Source organism: Palaemon carinicauda, chromosome 3 (assembly GCF_036898095.1).
Source record: "Palaemon carinicauda isolate YSFRI2023 chromosome 3, ASM3689809v2, whole genome shotgun sequence".
NCBI classification, from domain to species: domain Eukaryota; kingdom Metazoa; phylum Arthropoda; class Malacostraca; order Decapoda; family Palaemonidae; genus Palaemon; species Palaemon carinicauda.
The window spans coordinates 150,183,363-150,208,310 of record NC_090727.1 but is presented as its reverse complement, the minus strand read 5'-3'; the positions used below and the strand labels follow the sequence as shown (position 1 = coordinate 150,208,310).

The 24,948-nt window shown below is 39.2% G+C and overlaps 1 protein-coding gene across 2 annotated transcripts in view; it reads right to left on the bottom strand.

Annotated features, from left to right (window-relative positions):
* LOC137638636 (copine-8-like) overlaps nt 1-24,948 on the bottom strand; it is a 99,357-nt gene that overhangs the window by 26,538 nt on the left and 47,871 nt on the right. Inside the window, exons 4-6 of one of the 2 annotated variants that reach the window (XM_068370891.1) lie at nt 23,518-23,562; nt 19,639-19,774; nt 1,771-2,004 (exon numbers count right to left, since the gene is read on the bottom strand). In XM_068370891.1, coding sequence (XP_068226992.1) covers nt 1,771-2,004; nt 19,639-19,774; nt 23,518-23,562 — 415 coding nt within the window. The remainder of the gene's footprint in view (nt 1-1,770; nt 2,005-19,638; nt 19,775-23,517; nt 23,563-24,948) is intronic. The other variant, XM_068370892.1, reaches the window with a different exon arrangement.

Here is a 24,948-nt window from a genome sequence, read left to right as displayed (position 1 = left end):
GCATTCTTTTACAAACATTCTTTCACATTTACATAACCACTTTGCCATATACAGTAAAACCTCCTTATCTGCTGATTCGACTACACTATACACTGCTGAACTATTGATTCCATTATAAAAAAAAAAAATATACACTGAAAATTCACTTAACCCTTTTACCCCCGGGCCATTTGGAAATTTCCAACCCTTAACCCCCAAAGGGTTATTTTTATCCCATCACATTTTGCAGTATACTATTTTTAAATTGCTCTAACAGGCTTAATTTTTGTCATAGAGAGGTCAGGTTGGTCTCATTCTCTTGGAAAATGCCTGAATTTTTTCAAAATATTATCAAAAATATGAAACAAAATTTTGTATAGCATTTTTTTGCAAGGACGTACCAGTACGTCCATGGGGGTAAAGGGATGGCTTTTGTGAAACGTACCAGTACGTTCTTTGGGGGTAAAAGGGTTAACCATGGCTGGTAAATTGAACCACCAGTCAGAATTACTAAACAGCGGCCAACTAAATCACCTTTCAGTAGAGTATGCTGCTGTTAAGTAATGTTACAAGTAAAAGGAGAGTTGGCCCAAACACTAAAAGGTTTCTCAAATTCTTTCCTCTTTATTACTGTATTTTCTTTTCTTTTATATTTTTATTTCTGTTATTCACGCAATTTCCCTGCTTATTTCAGTCTATTTTATTCCTTACACCATTATTCGCTTCCTTATTCTGTATTATCCTTTTCACTTTTCTTTGTCCTTATTATCCTTATTTTGTTTTATTTAGAATTTCCAACTTTTCTACTACTATATTCTACCCATATTAATTTTACTTAATGCCAAAAGCTAAAAACTTTCTCTGCTTGTTCCCTCTTTCCTATTTCCTTTTCATTTCAGTTATTAACATGTGTTTACTGTTCACTTCTGTCTAGGTTTATTTCTTTTATGGTACCCTTATCCCTATCGTTTTGATTCCCTTTTACTCAATTTTTTCCCAGTATATCTATCTGAATCAATTTTATTTAATAAATATTTTGTATAGCCAAATTTAGAATGAAAAATTTTATATACATTTCTTTGCCATTTACTAAATAACTCCAAAACATGCATTGCCCCTGTTGCCACTTCTATCCTACCCCCTTCCTCTCCTCTACAGACCGAGTATCTGTAGCACAACAGATTTTAGCCTTCTGTCCCATTTCTATGGACATTAAAAGTCCATTTTTAATTCTGCACTATTAACAAGCTTTTGTTTAATCTAATAAATATTATATAGCCAATCATATTACCGTACAGTAGTGCTTCAATCCCTGACTTTATATTTTCCATTCAATTTGAGAGATTTAACACCAAATGGCATAATTTCTAAAAGAACAAAAAAAAAAGGGCAGTCTACTACTGCCACAAAAAAAGCAAAAATGATTTAGAAGTTAGGGGTTTACTCTATTCTAGTATATACTTCTAATTTCTTACAAATGTTTAATCACGGTCGACATGAACTTTCTAGAAACAAACATCTATGGAAACGAGACTGACATTCCGGTAACTCATTCTAACACAAAAGGACTAGGGATGGAGAGTTAGGGACAGTTTCATCCATAATTATAACGTTTCCATTACCTGATACTCCACAGCCAATAAAGATAAGCTAAAGAAAAGTAAGAGAACAATTCAATAGACCTCACTTATGAGACTGGTATTTTAAGGTAATGTAGTCTACATTACCTGTGATAGCAATTTTTCTACATCATAAATAAATCAAAAGCATGAAATAACTGGCAAGACTTACCTCCAACTTTAAAACAGTATGGATTTGAGGGATCACCATTCACAAAGAATGCGTGTGATGCACTGGAAAAATCTGGAGGCATTCTGGCGCCAAAGCCCAGAACTGGGAAGAACTTGTCTGCGTCATATTCCTCAATTATTTCTCCTACTGCCTGAATGGCTCTGACATACTGATTAGGATTCCTAGGGTCAATATAATGGAGAGACTGCGGTGACTGCGGGTTACCATTAGACGCTATGGAAAAAAGAAAAAAGTAAAATCTGGTTCAACATCAACATTAAAAGAACATGGTTTCTATATACAGGTAAGCACGACTATACACATTAAACAAGTTTACATTCTACAGTAATAGATACTGTACCTCGAAGGATTTAGGTATGTGAAAGTAGCATGTACAACTGTGCTGATTACTGTACTTTAAACTATAAGGCTATTTTTTTCATGTTAGAAACACAAAATACATTGAAAAGAGTTAATACAATTTGTTATAATAAAAAAAATCATAATATATCTTATTTCAATACTTAACCAGTGTTCATTATGGTACATGCTTTGAGATAAAGCCTCACTCAACATATAGATTGAAAATATTACCTAGCCCTAATATTGAAAAGGAACACCACTAATATTCTTAGTTAAATATTATCCTTCACTTTTGATTCAAACCCCACTTAGAAGTGGGGAGGTGGATAAGATTTACTATGGTACCTGGTAAATATTCAAAATATCACAAATTTTTAAGTAATTTGTATTTTTCCTAACAGTACTTACCTCAAACTACTTTCTTAGGAGTATCTGGGATCTCCTCCCAACCGACCAGAGTTTTGTATAGCCTACCCTATACCCATTTTCTATGAGGGGTAACCTCAGGCGGAGTGATACGCGCCCTGAGGCTAACCCTGGGTCAGAGAGGATGCTTGCTCAGGTCTCGACCTCCAGCAAGTTCTCTGGTCGTGTCGCGATATCATCTCGCCGCTCTCCTTAATCCCAGTGTGACTCTTTGTGTCCTCGACCCCTTTGTGTCTCACGCGGTTCCCACGTGGTTCCTTTATGCTTTTCCCTTTGCTTTCCCTGTGCGTTCTTGTGTCTCATAGTGCTTCCTACTGCTTTATGGAGCATCCCCACTGTTGTCCTGGGCCTATGGCCGGTAAATCGTGTGGAGCGTTTCTAACGAAACCGGAAGTAGACCCGCACTCCTTGTGTTCATCGTGTAGGGGCAGTGCGTGTTCCCCTACCGCCACGTGTCCGGAGTGCATGTCCTGGAACGAGGTGCAGTGGGTGCGTTACGGCACCAAAAAGAAGAAGGCGACGAAGAAGTCGCCTAATTATGAGAATAAACTACCAGCATTCAATACGCTAAATCCTACAATCAAGGAAATGATGGGAAAGTGGTCATCCTATTAGGGATAAATTTGTGATCCATCAGTTTGCTGTTATTCTAAATTATTTGAATGAAGCATCTTAGAATTCCGTTGCTGTTAATTCTTCAATTAAAAGTTTTTACTACTATAGAAAAAATAATTGAAAAAAAAAATTTGCCTCGATGTATACAGTATAAAACCCTTGTTCCAGCTGAAAATAAGCATTGGGAAAGAGGGGGATAGTAAATAGTGTGGTAGTGTAAACAAAATCTGCTTCCCGCACCTGCCATCTTAAATTCTTAACTCCTTAATGGAAGCTCTGACAAGCAACTTGACATGCAGCATGTATTTTGTAGTGAAATTTTCAGTTGACACTTATTTGTCATCAATGTTTAAATCAGAATCTCCTTTGTTGCATGAACATGCTGTTTCTGAGGCTCCAAATACTCAACATGGGGCTATACCAATCCTCTATGTAGAGCATGTGCCTGTTTCTACTACAGTACTCTAATAATTGTTCTTTCTTGGGAATGGGCTTTCCAGGTGCCTATTCAGTGCATACACCTGTTTCTGGCAAGTCAGTTAATATCAACTTTTATAAAAGGAGAGTTTCTCACTCCTCTAAAGAGAAGGAATTTAGAAATTATCTTTTTGGACTCAGCCATGTCGTCCTGATGGAAGGATCCTTTAGGCAGCTTTCTAAGGGATATTTGGCTACAGTGATACTCCCAGAGAATTAACCAGAGGTTCACAGAATTCTAACTCCTGGAGCGAATATCCTTAATATAACATTTAAGGAGATCTCATAATATCAGGGGACGTATTTCTTGATACGACACATGGCAATCTTCACCTCGAATAGATTTTACGCTTTGAGGGGGAAGAGTGGCGAAAATGAAGGGGAGCCGTTATCAAGGTTACCCGGTGGATCCCCTCCCAATACTACTACGGCGTATCATTCCTTTTATCGTAGCCATTTAAGCACAGTACTCTCCCACATTGCTCTCGGTGTTGTTACTATTTTCAAGGAATATTATCATGGAATCTCCACCATCTTCATCCTCTGGAAAGTTGAGTATTTAATCTTTCCTGTGTATAATTTTTGGCTCCCTTCTCACAGTTAAATTAACATAATTTAGGTGTGTTAAGCGGAGCACTGCTATCCCCGGAGGCGGCCATTAAGACCGCTGTCGTACGCCATAAATGCTTTATTTAGTTAGTAGTACGACATTCCCGGTAATTAGCTATAAAGAAATTCAAGCAAGTTGGGCAAAATTATACTAGTGAAGATAAGCTTTACACATGTAATATTTCCTCTTCCTAATAAACGTTTCTATCGTATACGATAGGGCCTCGGTGGTATCAGCGTAGCCGAGATTCCGACTCGGGTTAGGCTAGCCTAACTCGTTTTAGTATACTTTAGTAACGTTATCCCCTGTTTAACCTCTTGTATCATTTTTATTAATTCGGATGGAGATATAGATATCTCCTAGAATTACTAGTATAATTCGATACGCTTCTCTTTTAGAGAAATGAGGATAAACCCTTCCTTTCCCCTGAGTGCCGCCAGCCCAGGCGAGAACCCTGTCTTTCGCCATCGAGTAGTGTACTCCGGTTTGACTTGGATAGTGTTTTCTGTCGATCTTCTTTGCCGGCGAGTATCCCGGCTTTGAAATACGACAGTAACTCAGGGTATTGTCTTGTTGCCGACAACGCTACCGAGAGGGGAATAGTTATTCCCCAGCCGGTTATATCGTTGTCGGCATAAGAAGTTCGACTTCCCTAGTCTACAACCGAAAGTGGGTAGTATAATTGCGGCCACCTTTCTCCTGTGTGGACTAGAAGATATGTCTTATATCCGGCAATGTCTCAGGCTAGGGAATCGTTATTCCTCTGTCGCCCAAGACGGCGCCGGTATAGGAAACTATGCTTCCTTGATTTGCAGCCAAAAGTAGGAGGCATACCTGCCACTACCTTTCTCTGTAAAATATAAAACCCTTTCCCTTCCCCTTCTGTCCTTTAGTACGATTCCTGTGGCCGGTATCCTACAGTCTTTTATTGTCTTAGAATTACTGTAGACAAAACCACACTATCCTCTACATTTCTAGCAGCACTAGTACTCCAGCCCTCTAAGTTTCATTACCTTTTTGATAAAAATCAATGCCAGAAATGTAATTTGTGTCCTATTAATACTGGCCCAATTCACTTTGCTAGGTTGTCCTAAATTATAATTATTATTCAACAAATCACTAGAAAATTTATCAAATAAATGAACACTTGTCATATATGAATGTGTAAGTGATTCTTAAAAATAATCTACTGATCAGCAGGGAATTGTTTACTTGCAAGCAGAATGCTTACTGATCCAGAGACCACTAATCAGATGAAAGCAGCTCATCATTAAGTAAAAGAGGCACTCAGACATGGAAGTTTTAATAGACTATCAACTAAATGAAAACTTGTTAAATATGAATGAAAAATCACATATTTCTACTGTAATTTGTATTTCTCTTAACTATAAACTTTTGAGTCCTTTGATTAGCAGCATGTGTTCAACTTGAGCCAGAACAGCCATTTATTCCGTAAAAAGATAAGTGAGGTAGTTAGTAGGAGGTAGGTGGGGGGAGCCATCCGATTGTATTTTGTCCCTTTTGACCTTTGAGTCAAGGACTGAGCGGTGTGTTTGAGGCGGGATGTGTAACTTGAATAATTCAAGTTTGAATAGCTAGGAAAAATACAAATTGCTTAAATAATTTGTATATTGTTAACTAAAAATATATAAACTATTGCCTTTTATATTGAAAACTTATCTTTAGGTTACAGGCAGACCCATAGAAACAAACTGTAAGGTTCTTTATTTCCCTGGACATGTCATCCTTTCTACTCCCAGATCAGTACGAGAGTTATGAAGGCAACTCCAATGACCTCCCAACAGCTAATCAGAGATATGAAGAAGCCCTTAGAGCTTCTGTCAGTAGTACCCAGACAGAGCTTAAAAAGATCTAGTGCTAATTCACAGAACACCAATCTCACTAAAGGGTGATAACATCAGAAGTGTCAGACCAGATATCAGGACTAATGTGAATGAAAGACACTGACCAAACCTCCTCTTTGAGAGGAGGATGGAAGAGTGCTTTAATGCAGAGTAGTCTGATTGAAAAGCTCCACGGTGCGTAAGTGACCAGCATGTAACTGTTGCAGCTGCTTCATATCGTCGAGAGGAGAACAAGAAAAGGTAGAAGGGCCAATGATTTCACATTTCATCAAGACTTATGCCCACATGTACTACCTTAAACAAAATGTATACTTACCCCATGGGGGAGCTGGGAGAGTTGCCAAATCACTGAGCAGCCACCACAGGACCTAAGGAAGGAGATTCAGTGGTCTGAAGAAAAAAAGTAGGTACACTTCCTCCAGGTGACTTAAAAAGATACGGTCATGGTTTGTTAGTTAAAACTGGCAATGAAACGCAAGCAGTACTGCTTACTTGTGTTGCATCTTCCTCATCTGATATTGAAAAAAGTTATCTCCACACCCAACTTTTAATCAAGCTATAGGATTAATTTATTGTACAGATCTGTATGAATTCTCAAAAGAGGATATACCATAGAGGTGTCCTCCAAATATTTCTAAAGTTAAAATGCTGGAAGGAACCAATAAAGCAAAATTAGTAAGCAGCAATGTTTGTGTTTCATTGCCAGCTCTAACTAGCAAACCATGACCACATATTTTTAAATAACCTTGAGCAAGTGTACCTTTTTCTCCAGACACTCACAGGCACTAATCATATTGTTATGCCCTTCCCTGTAGGAAGCAATATGCCACACTGGTTCGAGAATGATTCTTGTAATTTTATTTGCATCCCTTTGGAGATCAGTATCCTTTAGCACGAAGTCAAATTCAGTTAAAAACATTTTGGAGTTGTATAGCTTTCCATAGTTACAAAGACCATGCACTTCTTTATTCTTAATTTAAATGAAGGCCATTTTAGTATTTGAACACTTTGTCATTTCAAAGTTTTAACCTAATTATTGTAATTTTCCCAGAAAGGAAAGTCCCTATAAGATTGAAGGGCAGAGTGCACAAGGCAGTGGTCAGACCAGCAATGACATATGGATTGGAAGCAGCACCCCTAAAGAAAACAGAGGGTAGAAAGTTGAACGTAACCGAGATGAGGATGCTTAGGTGGATGAGTGGAGTAACCAAAAAGGACAGGGTTAGAAATGAACATATTAGGGGTACAGTAAAAGTCACTGAGGCATCAAAGAAAGTGCAAGAGGCAAGGTTAAGATGGTATGGCCACCTGATGAGAAGAGAAGGGCAACACATGGCAAGAGAAGTGATGGACGTGGAGGTGGATGGAACACGAAGGAGAGGAAGACCTAAGACCAGGTGGAGAGATTGCATTAGAGATGATATGAGGGAGAAGGGAGTATGGGAGGAAATGACACAGGACAGAGGGAGATGGAAGAGACTCATTAGAAACGGCGACCCCGAATAGGGATAAAGCTGGGAAGAAGAAGAAGAAGATTGTAATTTTCCCAGAAGGCTTCAAAAGGTTGTACAATATTTCATAATTCATTTAGAGGGAAATTCCTACACAACATAAAAAATTTCATATTTTTATTTTCACCCAGAAAGTTCTAAGCCCTTTGAGGTCCTACAGAAGAAGGAACAAAAGGCTACAGTGTAATAACACTGGACAAAGAAGTACTGGTGAAATAATTCTTTTATTGCCGAGGTCGTCAACAGAGTTTTCCTTATTTAAACAAGCAGAGGTTATCAAGTGTCTGTGGATTGCCATTTGATCTAGGGATACAAGGAAAACCAAGTTTACTCATTATTTTTTTATGGGAGGGGAAGAGGGAATAATAAAACAAATGAAAAAAAAAAATGGAAAATATAAACCTTTCATGAAATTAATTCTTCCACAAATGATACCTGCGAGAGCCGACTCACTAATGACCCCTTTCCTACCCTACCCCAAAGGGATGGTACCACTATGATTAAAGTGGCTTAACTGTAAGCTGAACCTGCTCGATGGGACCTAGAGCATTTCAAGAATACAATCATCCCCCTTTAATCATAAGGGCAAGCAAATCGGAGAGAATGCAGAGTCCTATCTCTATGAAACTGACCAACCCATGGAATCCGAAGGCTAAATTTCAACACAAGAATAGTTCCTTATGCCAATGTGGGAATACTAACACCCCTATGGTCCAAATATTATTGGGTAGTTGGCAAAACCCCCACAATTGGTTCAAGTAAAAACTCCAATCCCAGCAATGGTATCCCTTCTCAGAAACCTTGACAGTGAAATGGTGAGAAGTTGGACAACAGGGTGGGAGATAGCTCATAAAATATGAAAGAGGTAGAAGTAGTAATAAGCCATAGAAAAAGTGTTATTCATGAAGGTCATTGCGGCATTTTTCATACAAAGACTTCCCCCAGCAAGGACCGGTCGAAATACCACAAGTGTTGGGACCCTACCCTGAGCCTCACCACCCGCCCACCTATCCTATGCCCATCTACTCCTCAGAGGTCTCATTTCAGCGTGCGCGGACAGAGTGTCGAAGGACAGAGCGTCGAAGGACAAAGTGTCGAATGGACAAAATGTCGAACAGACAAAGTGTCGAACAGACAATGTGTCGAAATTATAACAATGATAAATGATAAAATATAAATGATAAAAAGAGAGAGAATACAGTATCCATTTAACTAACGACCTAATTAACCTTTAACTATATAACTGGTATAACGAGCGTAATAATCCTTTTATTATATAGCAAATTCAGGCTCTTGCATTTGTTCCCCCCTGTGATGTTTGTGCTCTGTTCAATAAGTTAATTGAGTCTTTAGATGATGAAACCGATGAAACATTAGGAGAATTTTTACAATATTTTGAAGCTACATGGCTTGGAATCGTCCAGAGGGGAAGAAGAAGAAAGCCATTATATGAAATTGACTTGTGGTCAGTTCACGAGAGAGTTGCAAAAGATTTGCCTAGGACCAATAACTCCGTTGAAGGGTGGCATAATGCTTTTCATAGAAGAGTGAAGATTTGCCACCCAACAGAAGACAAACATTTACGAAAACTTCGTATGGAGCAGGCCAGCACTGAAATGATTCTAGGACAAATTCAACAAGGCCGTAATGTAAAAAGAAAATACAAGAAATATGCTCTCCTTAACCTAAGACTAAAAAGTATTTTTGATACATATGACGTCAATGATGGGTTACAATATCTTCGAGCCATCGCTCACAATCTTTAAATAAATATTGCTACAAGTTTTTTTAATACATTAATACATTTGCATTTTCATATTCTATGTCTTCTCATAAATAAATTTTTATTGCTTATATTGATGTATGATGTATATTTATGATCCTATATCCATTTTATTTTTTCAAAAGCGCTGAATGACCTTGTAATCCCAGTGCTTGGCGTAAGCCTTAATTGAATAATCAACTCAAAAATCATTTATAACTCCTTGTAACTCTCTATCTTCTGGATGACCTTGAAGTCCCATTGCTTGACGTAAGCCTAAAATCAATAAGCAAATCCAATCTATCTCTCTCTCTTTTCAACTTTTGTCCATTCTACACTTTGTCCATTCGACACTTGGTCCATTCTACACTTTGTCCATTCGACACTTTGTCCATTCGACACTTTGTCAATTCGACACTTTGTCCTTCGACGCTCTGTCCTTCGACACTCTGCCTTTCGACACTCTGTCCTAATACCCATTTCAGGCATCTTCAAAGAACACATGGTTGCTCAGCGCTGCCACAAAGGGAGCCTGAGAGAAGTCGAGAGGAGGCCTATTGATGGAGGTGTTGGGAGACGAAGCCAAGGCCAATGACCAATAGGACATGAGGTCAGGCCAATGACCCCCCCACAATGGGGCTGAAAGGGTTTATCTCGTAAGAGGAGAGCTGGGCAGGTCTTGGCTCTTCAACCTTCACTGAAGCAGGACCTGTAATATGCTCTCCGTAAGGGAGATGACAACGTCCATTTATCAAGGTAAGGTGTCTGTGTGAGAATCTCATATCCTTATAATCCTTACCCAGCCTTCCGACTTCCTTTATCACATCCCATCCTTTTATCCTTAACGAAAGATCCTACCTGTTATGTATTTATGTTGATAACTACCTATTACAAGAGGTTATGTTTGTGTTTACAGATACTTACTACTCATTAAGCATAACTACCCTGTTAACTATCTTGTCTTCTTTTAAACTGTATATCATTATAAATTAGTCTTAAAAATAAAGTCATTCAGGAAGGATCTATCTGAGTTTCGTTTCCATCTAAATATACTTCAATGGCGACGAGGAACTGACTCACGAAAGGGAAAATTAAGGATGGCGCATTTGGGTAATATAGCAGCATATGACAAATCCGAGGACTTTGAAGATTATGTCGAAAGGTTTGATCAGTTCTGCTTAGCAAATGACATAACAGAGGAAGATAAGAAACGGGCAGTTTTCTTGAGCGCCGTCGGCGCTCCTACATATGGACTTCTGAAAACATTGCTTGCCCCTAATAAGCCCTCATCAAGAACTTATCAAGAACTTACTGAGCTTTTGAAAAATCACCTCCACCCAAAACCCATCCTGATAGCTGAACGTTTCAAGTTTTACAATAGGAAACAACGTCCAGGAGAATCCATCACTGATTATGCAACGGAGCAACGGAAATTGGCGGAAACATGTCAGTTTGGTGCGTTTCAAGAGGAAGTTTTAAGAGACTTGTTTGTTATTGGATTGGCCAACCGCTCGGCACAGAGGAAACTATTAAGTGAACAGGAGCTTGACTTAAAGAAAGCTTTTTCGATTGCGCTAAGTCAGGAAATGGCTGATGAAAACGTCACGAAGATTCAGGGTCAAACTCAGGAGGTAAACAAAGTTGTTGGGCCGACAGCTTTTCTCAAGTGTTATCGTTGCGGGAAGACAAACCATAAGGCTGATGTTTGTTTCCATAAGGATACCGAGTGTAATGGGTGTCATAAAAAAGGACACCTTCGGAGAATGTGCCGAATGGAAAATCACACCACAGTCAATCGAAATTTGAAATATGGAAGACAAGGAAGGAAACGATCGACGGTCAACATGGCAGAGGAGGAGACCAGCGGCTCGGAAGAAGAAACTACAGAGTGCAAACTGCAGGATGAATTGGTGCATACATTGAAATACTGTGTTAAGAAAATGAAAGCAAGACACAATAAGGTTCCTGAGATAATAGTGAAAGTTAAATTAAATGGGATACCAATTGATATGGAATTGGACACAGGAGCTTCTGTGTCACTGATTAGTGAAGAGTTCTACGCTAAACATCTGAAAAAAACAGTACTTCAATCCAGCGATATTGTGCTGAAAACCATGACTGGAGAAAAAATAGAAGTTGTCGGGATGTGTTACATAACTATGGAAGTTCATGGACACAGAGTGGAGGAAGTGCCAGTGTATGTGGTACAGGGGAATGGACCTGCCTTATTCGGTAGGGACTGGCTGCATTTTGCTAAATTTGACTGGAAAAAGTTAGCTGTAAATCATTTATATTCTGGTACTCTGAAAACCTCAAAGTTAGACGAACTGTTAAGGAAATATGGTGATGTCTTTGATGGTAAACTAGGTACAGCCAAGAATATAAAGGCTCATATTCGTGTAAGAAAGGATGCAAAACCAATCTTTTATAAAGCGAGGACAGTTCCTTATGCAATCAGGGATGCTGTGAATGCAGAACTTAAAAGACTAGAATTGGAAGGAATTATTGAGAAAGTTGAATATAGTGAGTGGGCGGCACCGATAGTGCCAGTTTTAAAAGACAATGGTTCTATTAGGATCTGTGGTGACTTCAAGGTCACCATAAATCGTTATGTGGAAAACCCTGAACATCCAATGCCAAATCCAGATGAACTTTACCAGCGACTGAACGGTGGAAAAACTTTCTCAAAGTTAGATTTATCACAAGCTTATCAGCAAGTGGAATTAGATGAGGAATCTAGGAAATATGTCACAATCAACACACCACTTGGTTTGTACAGATATACCCGTTTACCATATGGTGTCTCAGCAGCACCACAACTTTTTCAGTCTTTAATGGATAAAGTTCTGCAAGGAGTACCTTGTGGATGCAACATAGATGATATTAGTCTTACTGGGAGAACCGAAGCTGAACATTTACACAATCTTGAAAAGGTACTTGAGCGGTTGCACATCAATGGGTTGAAATGTAATTTGTCGAAATGTGAATTTATGAAGCCCTCCTTGAAATATTTGAGTTTCATTGTGGATGAAGAGGGTATCCATATGACGGAGGATGCCATTGCAGCAGTCACGGATGCACCAAGGCCAGAATCAAGGTCTGAAATGCAATCCTTCCTGGGGCTGGTAAACCATTACCGTCGTTATGTGCCAAATCTCTCATCAGTCGCAGCACCTCTCACTGAATTACTGCATAAAGACAGAAAATGGCATTGGTCAGTAGAGTGTGAAAGAGCTTTTTCCGAGATTAAAAAAATGCTGACCACTGAAACAGGAGTATTAGTGCACTATGATTTGAGTAAACCTGTGACGTTGGCAGTAGATGCATCACCCAAAGGACTTGGAGCAGTGCTTTCCCATATCACCAGTAACGGAGAGAGACCAATTGCTTATGCATCAAGGATGTTAACACCCACTGAACATAACTATTCCCAAATTGAGCGTGAGGGTTTGGCAATCATCTTTGGACTACGGAAGTTTCATCAATATTTATATGGTCGTAAATTCACCCTTATTACAGATAACAAACCACTGTCATACATTCTGGGACCCAGGAAGGGCATTCCAGTCCTTGCAGCTGCAAGAATACAACGCTGGGCTATACAGTTAGCAGCTTATGATTATGACATTGAATTACGTCGTTCAAGTGACAATGGAAATGCTGATGCACTCTCACGGTTGCCTTTACCAGATTGTGACTCCGATGCATCAGATAAGCTTGTAAACTGGACACAAGAAGCAACTGCATTTAACAGGCACCAGGTGAACTCTCTTCCTGTAACTGCGAAATCTGTTGCAAGGGAAACTTTGCATGATGCTGTACTGGCTAGAGCTTTATATTACACAAGAAATGGATGGCCAGACTCTGAGGACGTTGCACAGGAACTGAAACCCTTCCATAGCCGTCAGCGTGAGTTTTCAATTGAAGAGGGATGTCTTCTATGGGGTGCCAGGGTGGTAATACCGTCTAGATATAGAACTCAAATCTTAGAAGAGCTACATGGTGGTCATCCGGGGATTGTTAGGATGAAGGGATTAGCTCGCTTGCATGTGTGGTGGCCAAATATCGATCAAGATATTGAAAACACTGTGCAAGGGTGCTCGGCTTGTCAGGCTACTCAGCCAATGCCGACTCGTGCTGAGGGTAATCCGTGGAAATGGCCTTCCGGTCCGTGGAAAAGAGTACATGTTGATTTCGCAGGACCATTCCTGGGACAAATGTACCTCATTATGATTGACGCATTTTCAAAATGGCCAGAAGTACACCCAATGAAATCAATTACAACTATGAATACCATCGAGATCATGCGGCGGGTATTTGCTCAGCATGGGGTTTGTGTAGAGCTCGTGTCTGATAATGGAAGACAGTTTGTGGCTGAGGAATTTAAAGAGTTCATGACCCAAAATGGTGTAAAGCATATACTGATACCCGCTTATCACCCAAGCAGTAATGGGCAGGCCGAAAATACAGTAAGAACTTTCAAACAAGGAATGAAAAGGGCGATGAGAACATTGCAATCGTGTAATACATCTTTAAATACCAAGTTGTGTCAATTTCTACTGACTTACCGAACTACACCTCACTGTACAACAAAGCGCACGCCTGCAGAGCTCATGGGTCGGCAGTTGCGCACTCGCCTTGATTTAATACACCCAGATGCATCTCAGAGAATTGAAAGAAAAGCCTCAGAGAACGAGAAACCAATGAGGGAACTCGATATAGGGGACGTGGTACTGGTTCGGGATTATCGTCAAAATACCAAGAAGGGCATATGGACTCGAGGAGTTGTGGTTCTTAAATTGGGTCCATGTACATACAATGTACAAGTGGACGGTAACTTAATATGGAAGAGGCATATTGATCAAATGAGACTGATCTCCAATGATTCTCAAGATAGCAAAAATGAACTCTTAGCACGTGATTTTTCAGAGTTGATCAGCTATCCAGACCCGCCATTACCAAAAGAGTTCATAAATACTCGTGAAGAGTTAGGTGATGAAGATGCAGGTGCAGAGAAGAAGGAAATCCCAAATGTAGAAGAAAAGGAGGCGGCAGCTGCAGAAAAATTATCGGGAAATGAAAATGGTAAACCTTCTGATGACTCACCTGATGGATCGATATCTGAATTACCAAAACTTCGAAGGTCTAGCAGACAAAGTAGACCACCTGACTATTTTAGAATGTAAAATGATTAATAATATTATGCATGTTTTGTATTATTTATTCGAAGCTATGCCACCATTTAATTATTGATGGTTTATCCTTTTATTTGCTTTAATCTTTCATTCTTTTTCGCGAGGGGAAAAGGTGTTATGTATTTATGTTGATAACTACCTATTACAAGAGGTTATGTTTGTGTTTACAGATACTTACTACTCATTAAGCATAACTACCCTGTTAACTATCTTGTCTTCTTTTAAACTGTATATCATTATAAATTAGTCTTAAAAATAAAGTCATTCAGGAAGGATCTATCTGAGTTTCGTTTCCATCTAAATATACTTCACTACCCAATGAACTTTTATTAATTTTTCCCATCCTCACATCCCAACAACGTGCCCCATTTGCTCCTAACTTTAATTAACTCCCCCTGTGTTAATTTCCATGCAATAGTGTTTGAAGTTCCTAAGTTATGCACTTGGATTTTATTTGCTTAAAAGTTATAACCACACAACTTCGTGTTAGCCTGTAGAAGTAAATTGCGTAAGTGATCGGTTAATAACTTAATCTATATTCCCTTTCCAGGTAATGAGAATGTTTGCTGAAGTCGTCCACTGTCTGTGACTCCACGTGAAGCACTTTATGACTTAAGAATATCTTTCTCTGTTGTGCTCTATTTTTTTCTTAATTTTTTTCAACTTGAATAATATCATAAATATATTTGTTCTTGGTAATTATTGACTTAATACTGGCTGGCAACCTTAACCTCCTATTTATTGTTCTTTTGTTCATGCCCTGAGTTCTTAACTGAGGCTGGACTCGCGCAGCGTAACCAAACCATGAGCGAAATTTAATCAAACTGAGGAAGAAAAGTAATCCCCATTTTAAGAGCTCTCTTGCCCATCACATGGCTTCAACAAGGAAATAAGATTCCGTGTTGAAACAGAGTGACACCATCAAGGAATTCTCTCGTTAGAAGAAAATGCCTTGAAAAAACAGGTTGGGTAACTCAAAAGAGCTGCATGGCCCGGCACCTTCCAGGAAGTTGTGCATGCTGCATGGGTCTACAAAAGTTACGGAGGCCTTCCTTGTAAACATGGCACCAAAGAGTTCTGAAAGTGACAAGATATTTCTGAGGTAATTTGTCCAGAAATGGCTTTACCCCAAGCAATCCCAGTGATGGGCCCTTGATGGATACCGAAGTGCTGCCCAATTACTGAAGGCCAAACATTACCCAGTGCTGGGAGTCACTCGGCTCCCAACCAGCCCTCATAAGAGAAATGGTGTCGAAAAGCGTCCTTTCTTACAACTATGGCTGAAAGGGCTTCCCAGACTTCTTCCTCTTAGAAGTGAGCAGAGGCAGATGCCAAAGGTAAGGAGTCGGGAGAAGAATAATGCACATATTTCTTACTCTTTCCAACCCTTCCCTCAGGCTCTGCTAGCAGAGTTGTTGAATTCTGAGAAATCCAGACAACGACACTTCCCCAAGGGAAGATAAAACAAGGTGGTTGCTCCAACAGGATACACAGCACTGGGGAAAGCTGTCACAGGGAGGGAGTTACACTTATAGGGGAGAAGAAGCCCATCCCTCCTCAGCTGTAGGGGAATACATCTCAGAGAGAGGAACTCACTTCTGATTTCACAGGGGACACTGACACTGGGAACACACTGACCACATCCTTCACCACTGGTGTCAACGAGTGTGGATCTACTGTACAGCAAAATAAAAAAACAATAATCTAGTGTCTTTCTTCACACTAACAATCTACCTAAGGATGATGGGTGTTCCTACACGAATAACTTGAAATTATCGATTAAAGTATATCGCTGGTCTTCAAATGAGAATAACCAAGTTGAAAACTTTGAATCAGGAAACTTAGAGGGATGACTGTGTACAGTACAGTATATACATAGGAATAAATAAAAAAAGTTATAATAAGGTAAACAGTGTGAGGAACCGAGGTAATTAGAAGCGTCACTTGATCTCTGAATGTTAAAGCATGTGATCCTGAGTTTAGACTTGCTTTGTACAGTATTATGTAGGTTCAAGATACATCCATTCCGACTTTACATTGCTCTTCCTCATGTACTATATACCAAATTAAATTAAAATTGCGTCATCTTAATGATTTTGTCAGTTTCTATCAGGTTTTCATAAAATTATAGCAGGATGTAAGTACTTCTTTTGTATTCAATACATATACAGTATAAGGAACATATGACACTTCATAAGACCAAAATTTGACCTACATCGACTCTCTTGGAACCAATTAACAACGTATTATGGCATAATACTGTACATGAGTTTAATCAACACACTGTTGTCTACCATTCTACCAACCAACACATATTCTGGACAATAAACAACATATACTATGTCTATACTTACATATAGACAGGCATATGACCAACTAGATGGAGGCCTTTAATATACCCTTGACTGCTTTACATGAAAAAAAAAACTTTGCAAGGGATAAAATAAAAGATCATAAAATTTAGTAAAAAATTAAATATCTCAAGTATTTGTTCGAAGGCAATCATGGGAAAGTGTGTTGAAAGTATAAAGTCCTTTGAGAATGGGAGGATGATCAGGCAGCCCCTGATTATGACCAAAGCATTAGCAGTGACTTCTCTGGATCTGGACAAATAAAAGTCAAGCCAACTGACACTTCTGCATCGAAAGTAAGAATGCAATACATGACCGCTACTTCCTCCGGTCGCCTTGGATGACCGCGGAGGTAGCAGCAGTAGGGGATTCAGCGTTATGAAGCTTCATCTGTGCAAACACATTTCAGAAAATGTACTACCAGAGACGCAATGTGGCTTTCGTAAAGAATGCAGTACTTGTGACATGATATTCGTGGCCCGACAACTACAAGAGAAATGCCATGAGCAAAACCGTGATCTTCACATAGCCTTTATCGATCTAACAAAGGCCTTCGACACGGTGAACAGAGACCTTTTATGGACTGCTCTCTCTAAATTTGGGGTACCTCCGAAATTCCTTAACATTCTAAGGAACTTACACAATGATATGCAAGCCTGTGTAAGTATGGGTGGTAGTAAATCACAACTTTTCAGGGTAGAAACTGGAGTAAAACAAGGATGTGTCCTGGCTCCAGTGATATTCAACATCTACCTCACTGCAGTCACCCTCCTGAGCCACCAACAAGTCAACGAAGATGATCAATTGAAAGCGCAGTTTCGACTAGATGGAAACTTATTCAACCTTAGGCGCCTCCAGTCTGTGACAAAAACAACAATGACACACCTAATGGAACTCCAATATGCAGATGATTGCGCTCTAGTGGCTCACTCACCAGATGCCCTCCAACGCAGCTTTACCATTGTCTCATCAATTTACCGAGCCATGGGGCTCAAAGTTAACATCAACAAAACTGAAATCCTATCCCAGCAAATAATTGCAGGAGATCCCCCAGAATTTCATCTGAATGGGGAAGCCATCAAACAAGCTGATAGCTTCATCTACCTTGGAAGCATCTTCACTAAAAAACACAATATTGATGAGGAAATAGTTGCCCGGATAAATCATGCCTCCGCATCTTTTGGCCAACTCAGGTCCAGAGTCTTCCTAAATCACCACCTCAAGACAGAAACTAAAGTAGCTGTGTACAGAGCTGTCTGCATGTCCACCTTGCTATATGGAGCAGAATCCTGGACGGCTTACCGTCGACATGTAAAACAACTGGAGGCATTCCATATTCGCTGTCTTCAGTGTATATTAGGGCTCACATGGCAAGACAAAGTACCTCATTCTGAAATTCTCCACCGTTCAAACCTGCTGAGTCTTTCCCTGTCTTGGTCGCCCCCTGAAACCGCTGTACCTGAAAAACACTGCCACGAAAGAGGGGAAGGAGCTGGTGTTCCTGACCTCCCCCACACCGGGTCCTCACTCGAGACGGGTCCTGCGGGCACCAGAACCTCGTCTACAGAAAGCACTCCCATAACAACAGCAGATTCCCCACTCGTCTGCGTTGGCACAATGCAATTTGATTCATTAAAATCAGACTACTGGGGAACAGCAATGGGCTGTTTCCCTGCAACTGACTTACCTCGTCCCCTACTCAGGATAGGGGAAGGGGAAGGGGAACCACTCTCCGAAGGAGCTGAAAGAGACTTTAACGGAGACACGAGACCAGGCTTCCTCGGTGACCGCTTCGATGCCTTCTTTTTCTTGGTGGCGTGTAAAGCCCATTGCAGTTCCGGCCAGGACACACACTCCAGACACGTGGAGGCAGGCGAGCACACTTTGCCTCGACACGTGATGCACAATGTGTGCGGATCGATGTTCATCTTGGAGAGCCATGCCCCGCATGACTTACCGGCCTTGGGACTGGAACAACGACGTTGGGATTCCATAAGGGTAATCACACGCAACACAAGTAACACAAGGAAGGGATAGGATCGGGAAAGCACAAAGGGAACAAGTGGAACACAATGGTGGATCGCACAGGATGTGAGAGAGAGCGGCGAGATGTTATCTACACCGCGACCAGATGCTTACTGGCGAAAAAGACCTAGTAGCGCACCCACGCGCGCTGACCCCAGGTCGCCTCAGGGCACGTAACCATCAGCCACGGAGGGACCCGACAAGGGAAAATGGAGATGGGGGAACTGCGCAAAATTCTTGGTCGGTTAGGGAGGAAATCCCAGATTCTCCTAAGAAAGTAAGTTCGAGGTAAGTACTCTGTGTCGGAACAAAGTATGTTTTCACCTCCAATATAGGATAGTGTAAATTTAATAGCCAATATGGAGGAAACCTTAGATTCATATAAAATAGGTGTTGTTTATGGTCTTGAGAAAAGATCGTCTAAATTTGCTCGCTAACAATGACTATCCCTTTTACTAAATATGCACAAACAAAAAAACCCTTTCTAGAGCTTATGAAGTCTGTATTTGAATATGAATATCAATGGATTCAAGCAAAGTGTAAACAGTTTTATATCACTGAGAATTATTAGCTGAAATCAAACACAAACTTCATGAAGAATAAGGACAAATGCATAATGACAAGCTTTTCAAGACAAATTTGAATAACAGCTAAAGAAAAATAAATACCTGTAAAATCAATTCCAATAAAGGCATTAATTTCCATTCCACCTTTGATGTAATCCAGGAAAGAATATACTTTTCGAATACTAGCCGTATTGACGCTGACTTCACCAGAATTCTTGTACCGGGCACCTTTCTTTCTCTAAAAATGTAATAACATTATTAGTGATGATACATTTGAACATTTTGAAAATCATACCGTAACATTTTAAACAGGAAATTATTTTTGCATTTTCATTTATCAATAATAAAAAGAAAAAAATGTATTTCATAAAGCAAAATTAATTTTTTCATACAATTCTATTTTCTATGATAGGAAGATAGAGGAGAGGAGATTGAGGGGGCGACAGAGGACAAAGTACATGGACAGTATTGTGGAGGGCTTGGAGGATGATTATGCTGCAAATCAAGAGATACAAATGGCTATAGACAGGTTGAAGTGGAGGACATGGCACTTCAACATACATAAATGATTAACCCTTTGGTGTGCATGAGATCAATTTAATTACCTTCAGCCTATATTAAAAAGAAAAGATAGTAATACACATGTGAGGGCCAACAATTCTTTGAACTCTCTGAATAATGAGCAGTAATACATATTTTCAAAACTATACCTATTTCACTACAAACTCAATATTTATAATAAGCCCAAATTTAAAATTATGCAGGAAGTTCAGGACAAGACATAAGGTAGCTGTGTTCTGAGACAGAAATCTTGATCTGCAAAATAACCTTCATAAGCTTGCAATTGGGCACTTAAAGAAGGTTTCAAATCAGCACTTCAAGCCTGTTAGTACATGGCATGCTTGTCTCTAGAGAGTCTACACAGCACAGAATTACATGATGAATATACTCATAAGATGAAGTAAAAAGGCAACGAAGATAAACTGAGGCACTGTGGATAAAGTTTGTGATCTTGCTAAGCAGTTCTATAAACAAGCAATGAAGGCAGCACTGAAAAAGTTAAAAGAAAATTTATAAGCTCATGGGAAAATTTGACAGACTATAGTCTGATACAAGTTGCGACATCTCTGAGGCATCAAAAGACTTAAAATCTATTCTTTGCAATAGTGATAAGCATTCAATAACTTAGCCACAATAAGGGGAATTGAGAGGTTTATAAGATAGTTTTATAAAACTTCAGGATAACTTAAACCTCATTGTTTCAAACTGGCACATTGGTGATGAGCCTATGCGGAGGCTCATGGACAAAAGGCATACCAGATGTAATATCACCTCCCAAATAATATCCAAGTGTTACCTGTAAATTAAACTTTGTCATTTTTAATTAAAGTTCTTTACACAATACAAATAACCCACTACAGTATTGTATAATATTTATGTCCTCTTTATAGCGAAACTCACAAGGGTAATAAAAGCTTGTGTTAGAATTCATCTTAAAGGTATTCATGTGAAGAGCTAGTGGCTGAGCTTGCAAGCAAACGGAAAGCTCCGTCATTTGGAACATAATGCAATCACCCAGCTTCATTTTGTGAGCAACATTTCACATGCAAATTGCCTAATTCGTTCAAAACCCTACAAAACACCACATTAAATCTTATAATAAAGCTACAGTATAACCACAATGAAGTATTGTACAGCCAAATACATTTGAACCATTCAATATACCTAAACTAACTGTTAATATCTGTAAATTAAATAGTTATTACAACATAATGTAGTAATAAATGGAAAATAATACAATATATATGGTACACTACTCTGCATATACAAAATATAGTTCCATATGTATTGTACTATTATAGTTACCCCTATTATAGACTACAGATACATTTTCTGTTGTCTGAACCTTATTTTCTTCAACTCCTTGTGATGGGTGACTGTTTTCTTCTCAGCCTGGCTGGCAAATCTCTTCTTAAAATGAAACATTTTTTGCAAAGCGAGTCATAAAAATATTCGCATCTCGTTTCGCAGCGTGAAAATTTCGTAAGCAGATTCATTCGTGAAGACAGATATGACTGTATATGAAATGAACCCGAATCAAAATTTCATCATCATCATCTCCCTATTGACGCAAAGGGCCTTTGTTAGATTTCGCCAGTCGTCTCTATCTTGAGCTTTTAATTTAATACTTCTCCATTCATCATCTACTTCGTGCTTCATAGTCCTCAGCCATGTAGGCATGGGTCTTCCAACTCTTCTAGTGCCTTGTGGAGCCCAGCTGAACGTTTGGTGAACTAATCTCTCTTGTAGAGTGCGAAGAGCATGCCTAAACCATCTCCATCTACCCCTCATCATGATCTCATCCACATATGGCACTCGAGTAATCTCTGTTATGGTTTCATTTCTAATCCTGTCCTGCCACTTAAGTCCCAATATCCTTCCGAGGATTTTGTTCTCAAATCTACTAAATCTATTGGAGATAGTTTCATTGTCATACCATGACTCATGTCCATAGAGTAACACCAATCTCACTAAACTGATATATAGTCTGAATTTTATATGTAATTTAAGGTGATTTGATTTCCGAAATTTACCTAACCTAGCCATTGTCTGATTTGCTTTTTTCAATCTTTCACTAAACTCTAATTCTAAAGACCCTATATTGGAGATCATAGTTCCTAAATACTTAAATGATTCTATCTCATTAATCCTTTCTCCTCCCAATATTTCATGTTCCATTGCATACTCCATTTTCATCATCTCTGTCTTTCTTCTATTTACCTTCAGCCCAACCTCGTGTGATATTTCATGCATTCTGGTAAGCAAGCATTGCAAATCCTGTGGTGTTCTGCTAACAAGGACAGCATCATCAGTATACTCTAGGTCTGCTAAATCCCTATCACCAATCCAGTCCAATCCTTCTCCACCATCTCTGACTGTTCTATGCATTACAAAATCCATGAGGAGGATAAAGAACATAGGTGACAAAACATTCCCTTGGAGTACTCCGCTGTTCAGTGGAAATTCATTTGATAAGACTCCATTAACATTAACTTTGCACTTGCTATACTCTGAACAGATTTACATATTTAAGAGGAATTCCACAATAACGCAGGAATCTTCACAAAATTGGCCGATGCACACCATCAAAATTTCAGCTAAAAAAACTAGGGAGTTTATAATAAACTAAAAGGGTATTCAAGAGAGAAAAATGGTTGCAGACCATATTACATGGAGTGAAGTTGGGATAGGTGAAATAAGGTAACATAATAGCTATCACTGCTCAAAAAAAAAAAAAAAAAAAAAAAAAAAAAAAAAAAAAAAAAAAAAAAAAAAAAAAAAAAAAAAAGAGAGAGAGAGAGAGAGAGAGAGAGAGAGAGAGAGAGAGAGAGAGAGAGAGAGAGAGAGAGAGAGAGAGAGAGAGAGAGAGAGAGAGAGAGAGAGAGAGAGAGAGAGAGAGAGAGAGAGAGAGAGAGAGAGAGAGAGTTTTTCCCGTTGAATCAGGAAAGGATTCTTGAATACCACAAATACAGGCAAATTATAAATAATAGCTTCGTTTTTCAGTAAAACTACTTCCAAGCCTGCATCTAAATATATATATAAAGCATCATCATATCATGTCAAATTTGTCTCGACAGGGTGGAGGAGTAAGTGATGATTTCAAGTGTTAAAAAACTTTCAAACTATACAACCAATATTCTATACACTGTATTAGTTAAAAGTATCTAAAAATGAAAAGGTATCTAAATTAGTACTGTACAGAATCTATGAACACTGTAAATGTTGTAAAAGCTCTTATCGTCACACGGAATAAAAAGGAATTAGCTACTGTACTTAAAAAAAAAAAAAAATTCAGATGGACATTTGCTATTACTACATTGAAAAAGAGTTCTACTCTAGGCACTACACCTAGATTACTTGTCCTATTGTACAATATGCGATACAATAACTGTTGCTATTTGCTATAATACAGTACTGTACCTGACTAGTTTGTGGACAGCAACAAGAAAGAAGTGACCCTGATTCCTGGTAAAGATAATTTACAAGTAATTCTCATATAACACTTTATTCAAGTTTTTATTTACAATGAATGAAAAACAAATTTGATATGAAAATGAAATTTATATGGAATTTTTCCAAGTTTCAGAATATACAAACCACAGTTTTACATTGTATGCTTAGTTAGCAATACATACATATACCAAGGCACTTCCCCCAATTCTGGGGGTAACCGACATCAAACAAATGAAAAAATGGGACCTTTCCTCTCTACGTTCCTCCCAGCCTGAAAAGGGACTCGACCGAGTTCGGCTGGTACTACTAGGGTGCCTAAGCCCACCTTCCCCCGTTATCCACCACAGATGACGCTTCATAACACTGAATCACCTACTGCTGCTACCACCGCGGTCATCCACGGCTATCGGAGGAAGACGCAGGGACTACCGGAACTGCGCCACAATCGCTCGCCATTCATTCCCATTTCTAGCATGCTCTCTTGCCTCTTTCACATCTATCCTCCTACCTCCTATCACCCAGAGCTTTCTTCACTCCATCCATCCACCCAAACCTTGGCCTTCCTCTTGTACTACTCCCATCAACTCTTGCATTCATCACCTTCTTTATCAGACAGCCATTTTCCATTCTCTCAACACGGCCAAAACACCTCAACATATTCACATCCACTCTAGCTGCTAACTTATTTCTTACATCCGTTCTCACCCTCACTACTTCGTTCCTAACCCTATCTACTCGAGATAAGTTAGCCATACTCTTTAGACACTTCATCTCAAACACATTCAATTTCTGTCTCTCCGTCACTTTCATTCCCCACAACTCTGATCCATACATCACAGTTGGTACAATCACTTTCTCATGCAGAACTCTCTTTACATTCATGCTCAACCCTCTATTCTTTACCACTCCCTTCACTGCCCCCAACACTGCATCCTTCATTCACTCACTGACATACATCTGCTTCCACTTCACAATTTGCTGTAACAACAGACCCCAACTACTTAAGCAATACTAATTTGAAAACATAGTATAGGCACAGTAGTCTCATACTGAAATAAAAATCTAATATGAAACTTGAGTAAATGAGCAGCACCATGAAAGATCTGAATGAGGGAAATAAAACAAAATCACCATATTAAATCTTTAAATTTGTATGACTCTTTCAAAATTTTAGGCGTGATTCTTGACAGCAAATTTACTTTTGAGAAACATATAAGGTCTGTGTCTTCTTCAATTGCACAAAAAATTGGCTTATTGAGAAAGTCTTTTAAGATATTCGGTGATCAATCTATTCTGAAGAAGTGTTTTAATTCTTTTATTCTACCTTGTTTTGAGTATTGTTCTCCTGTCTGGTCTTCAGCTGCTGATTCTCATCTTAATTTGTTGGACAGAAACTTA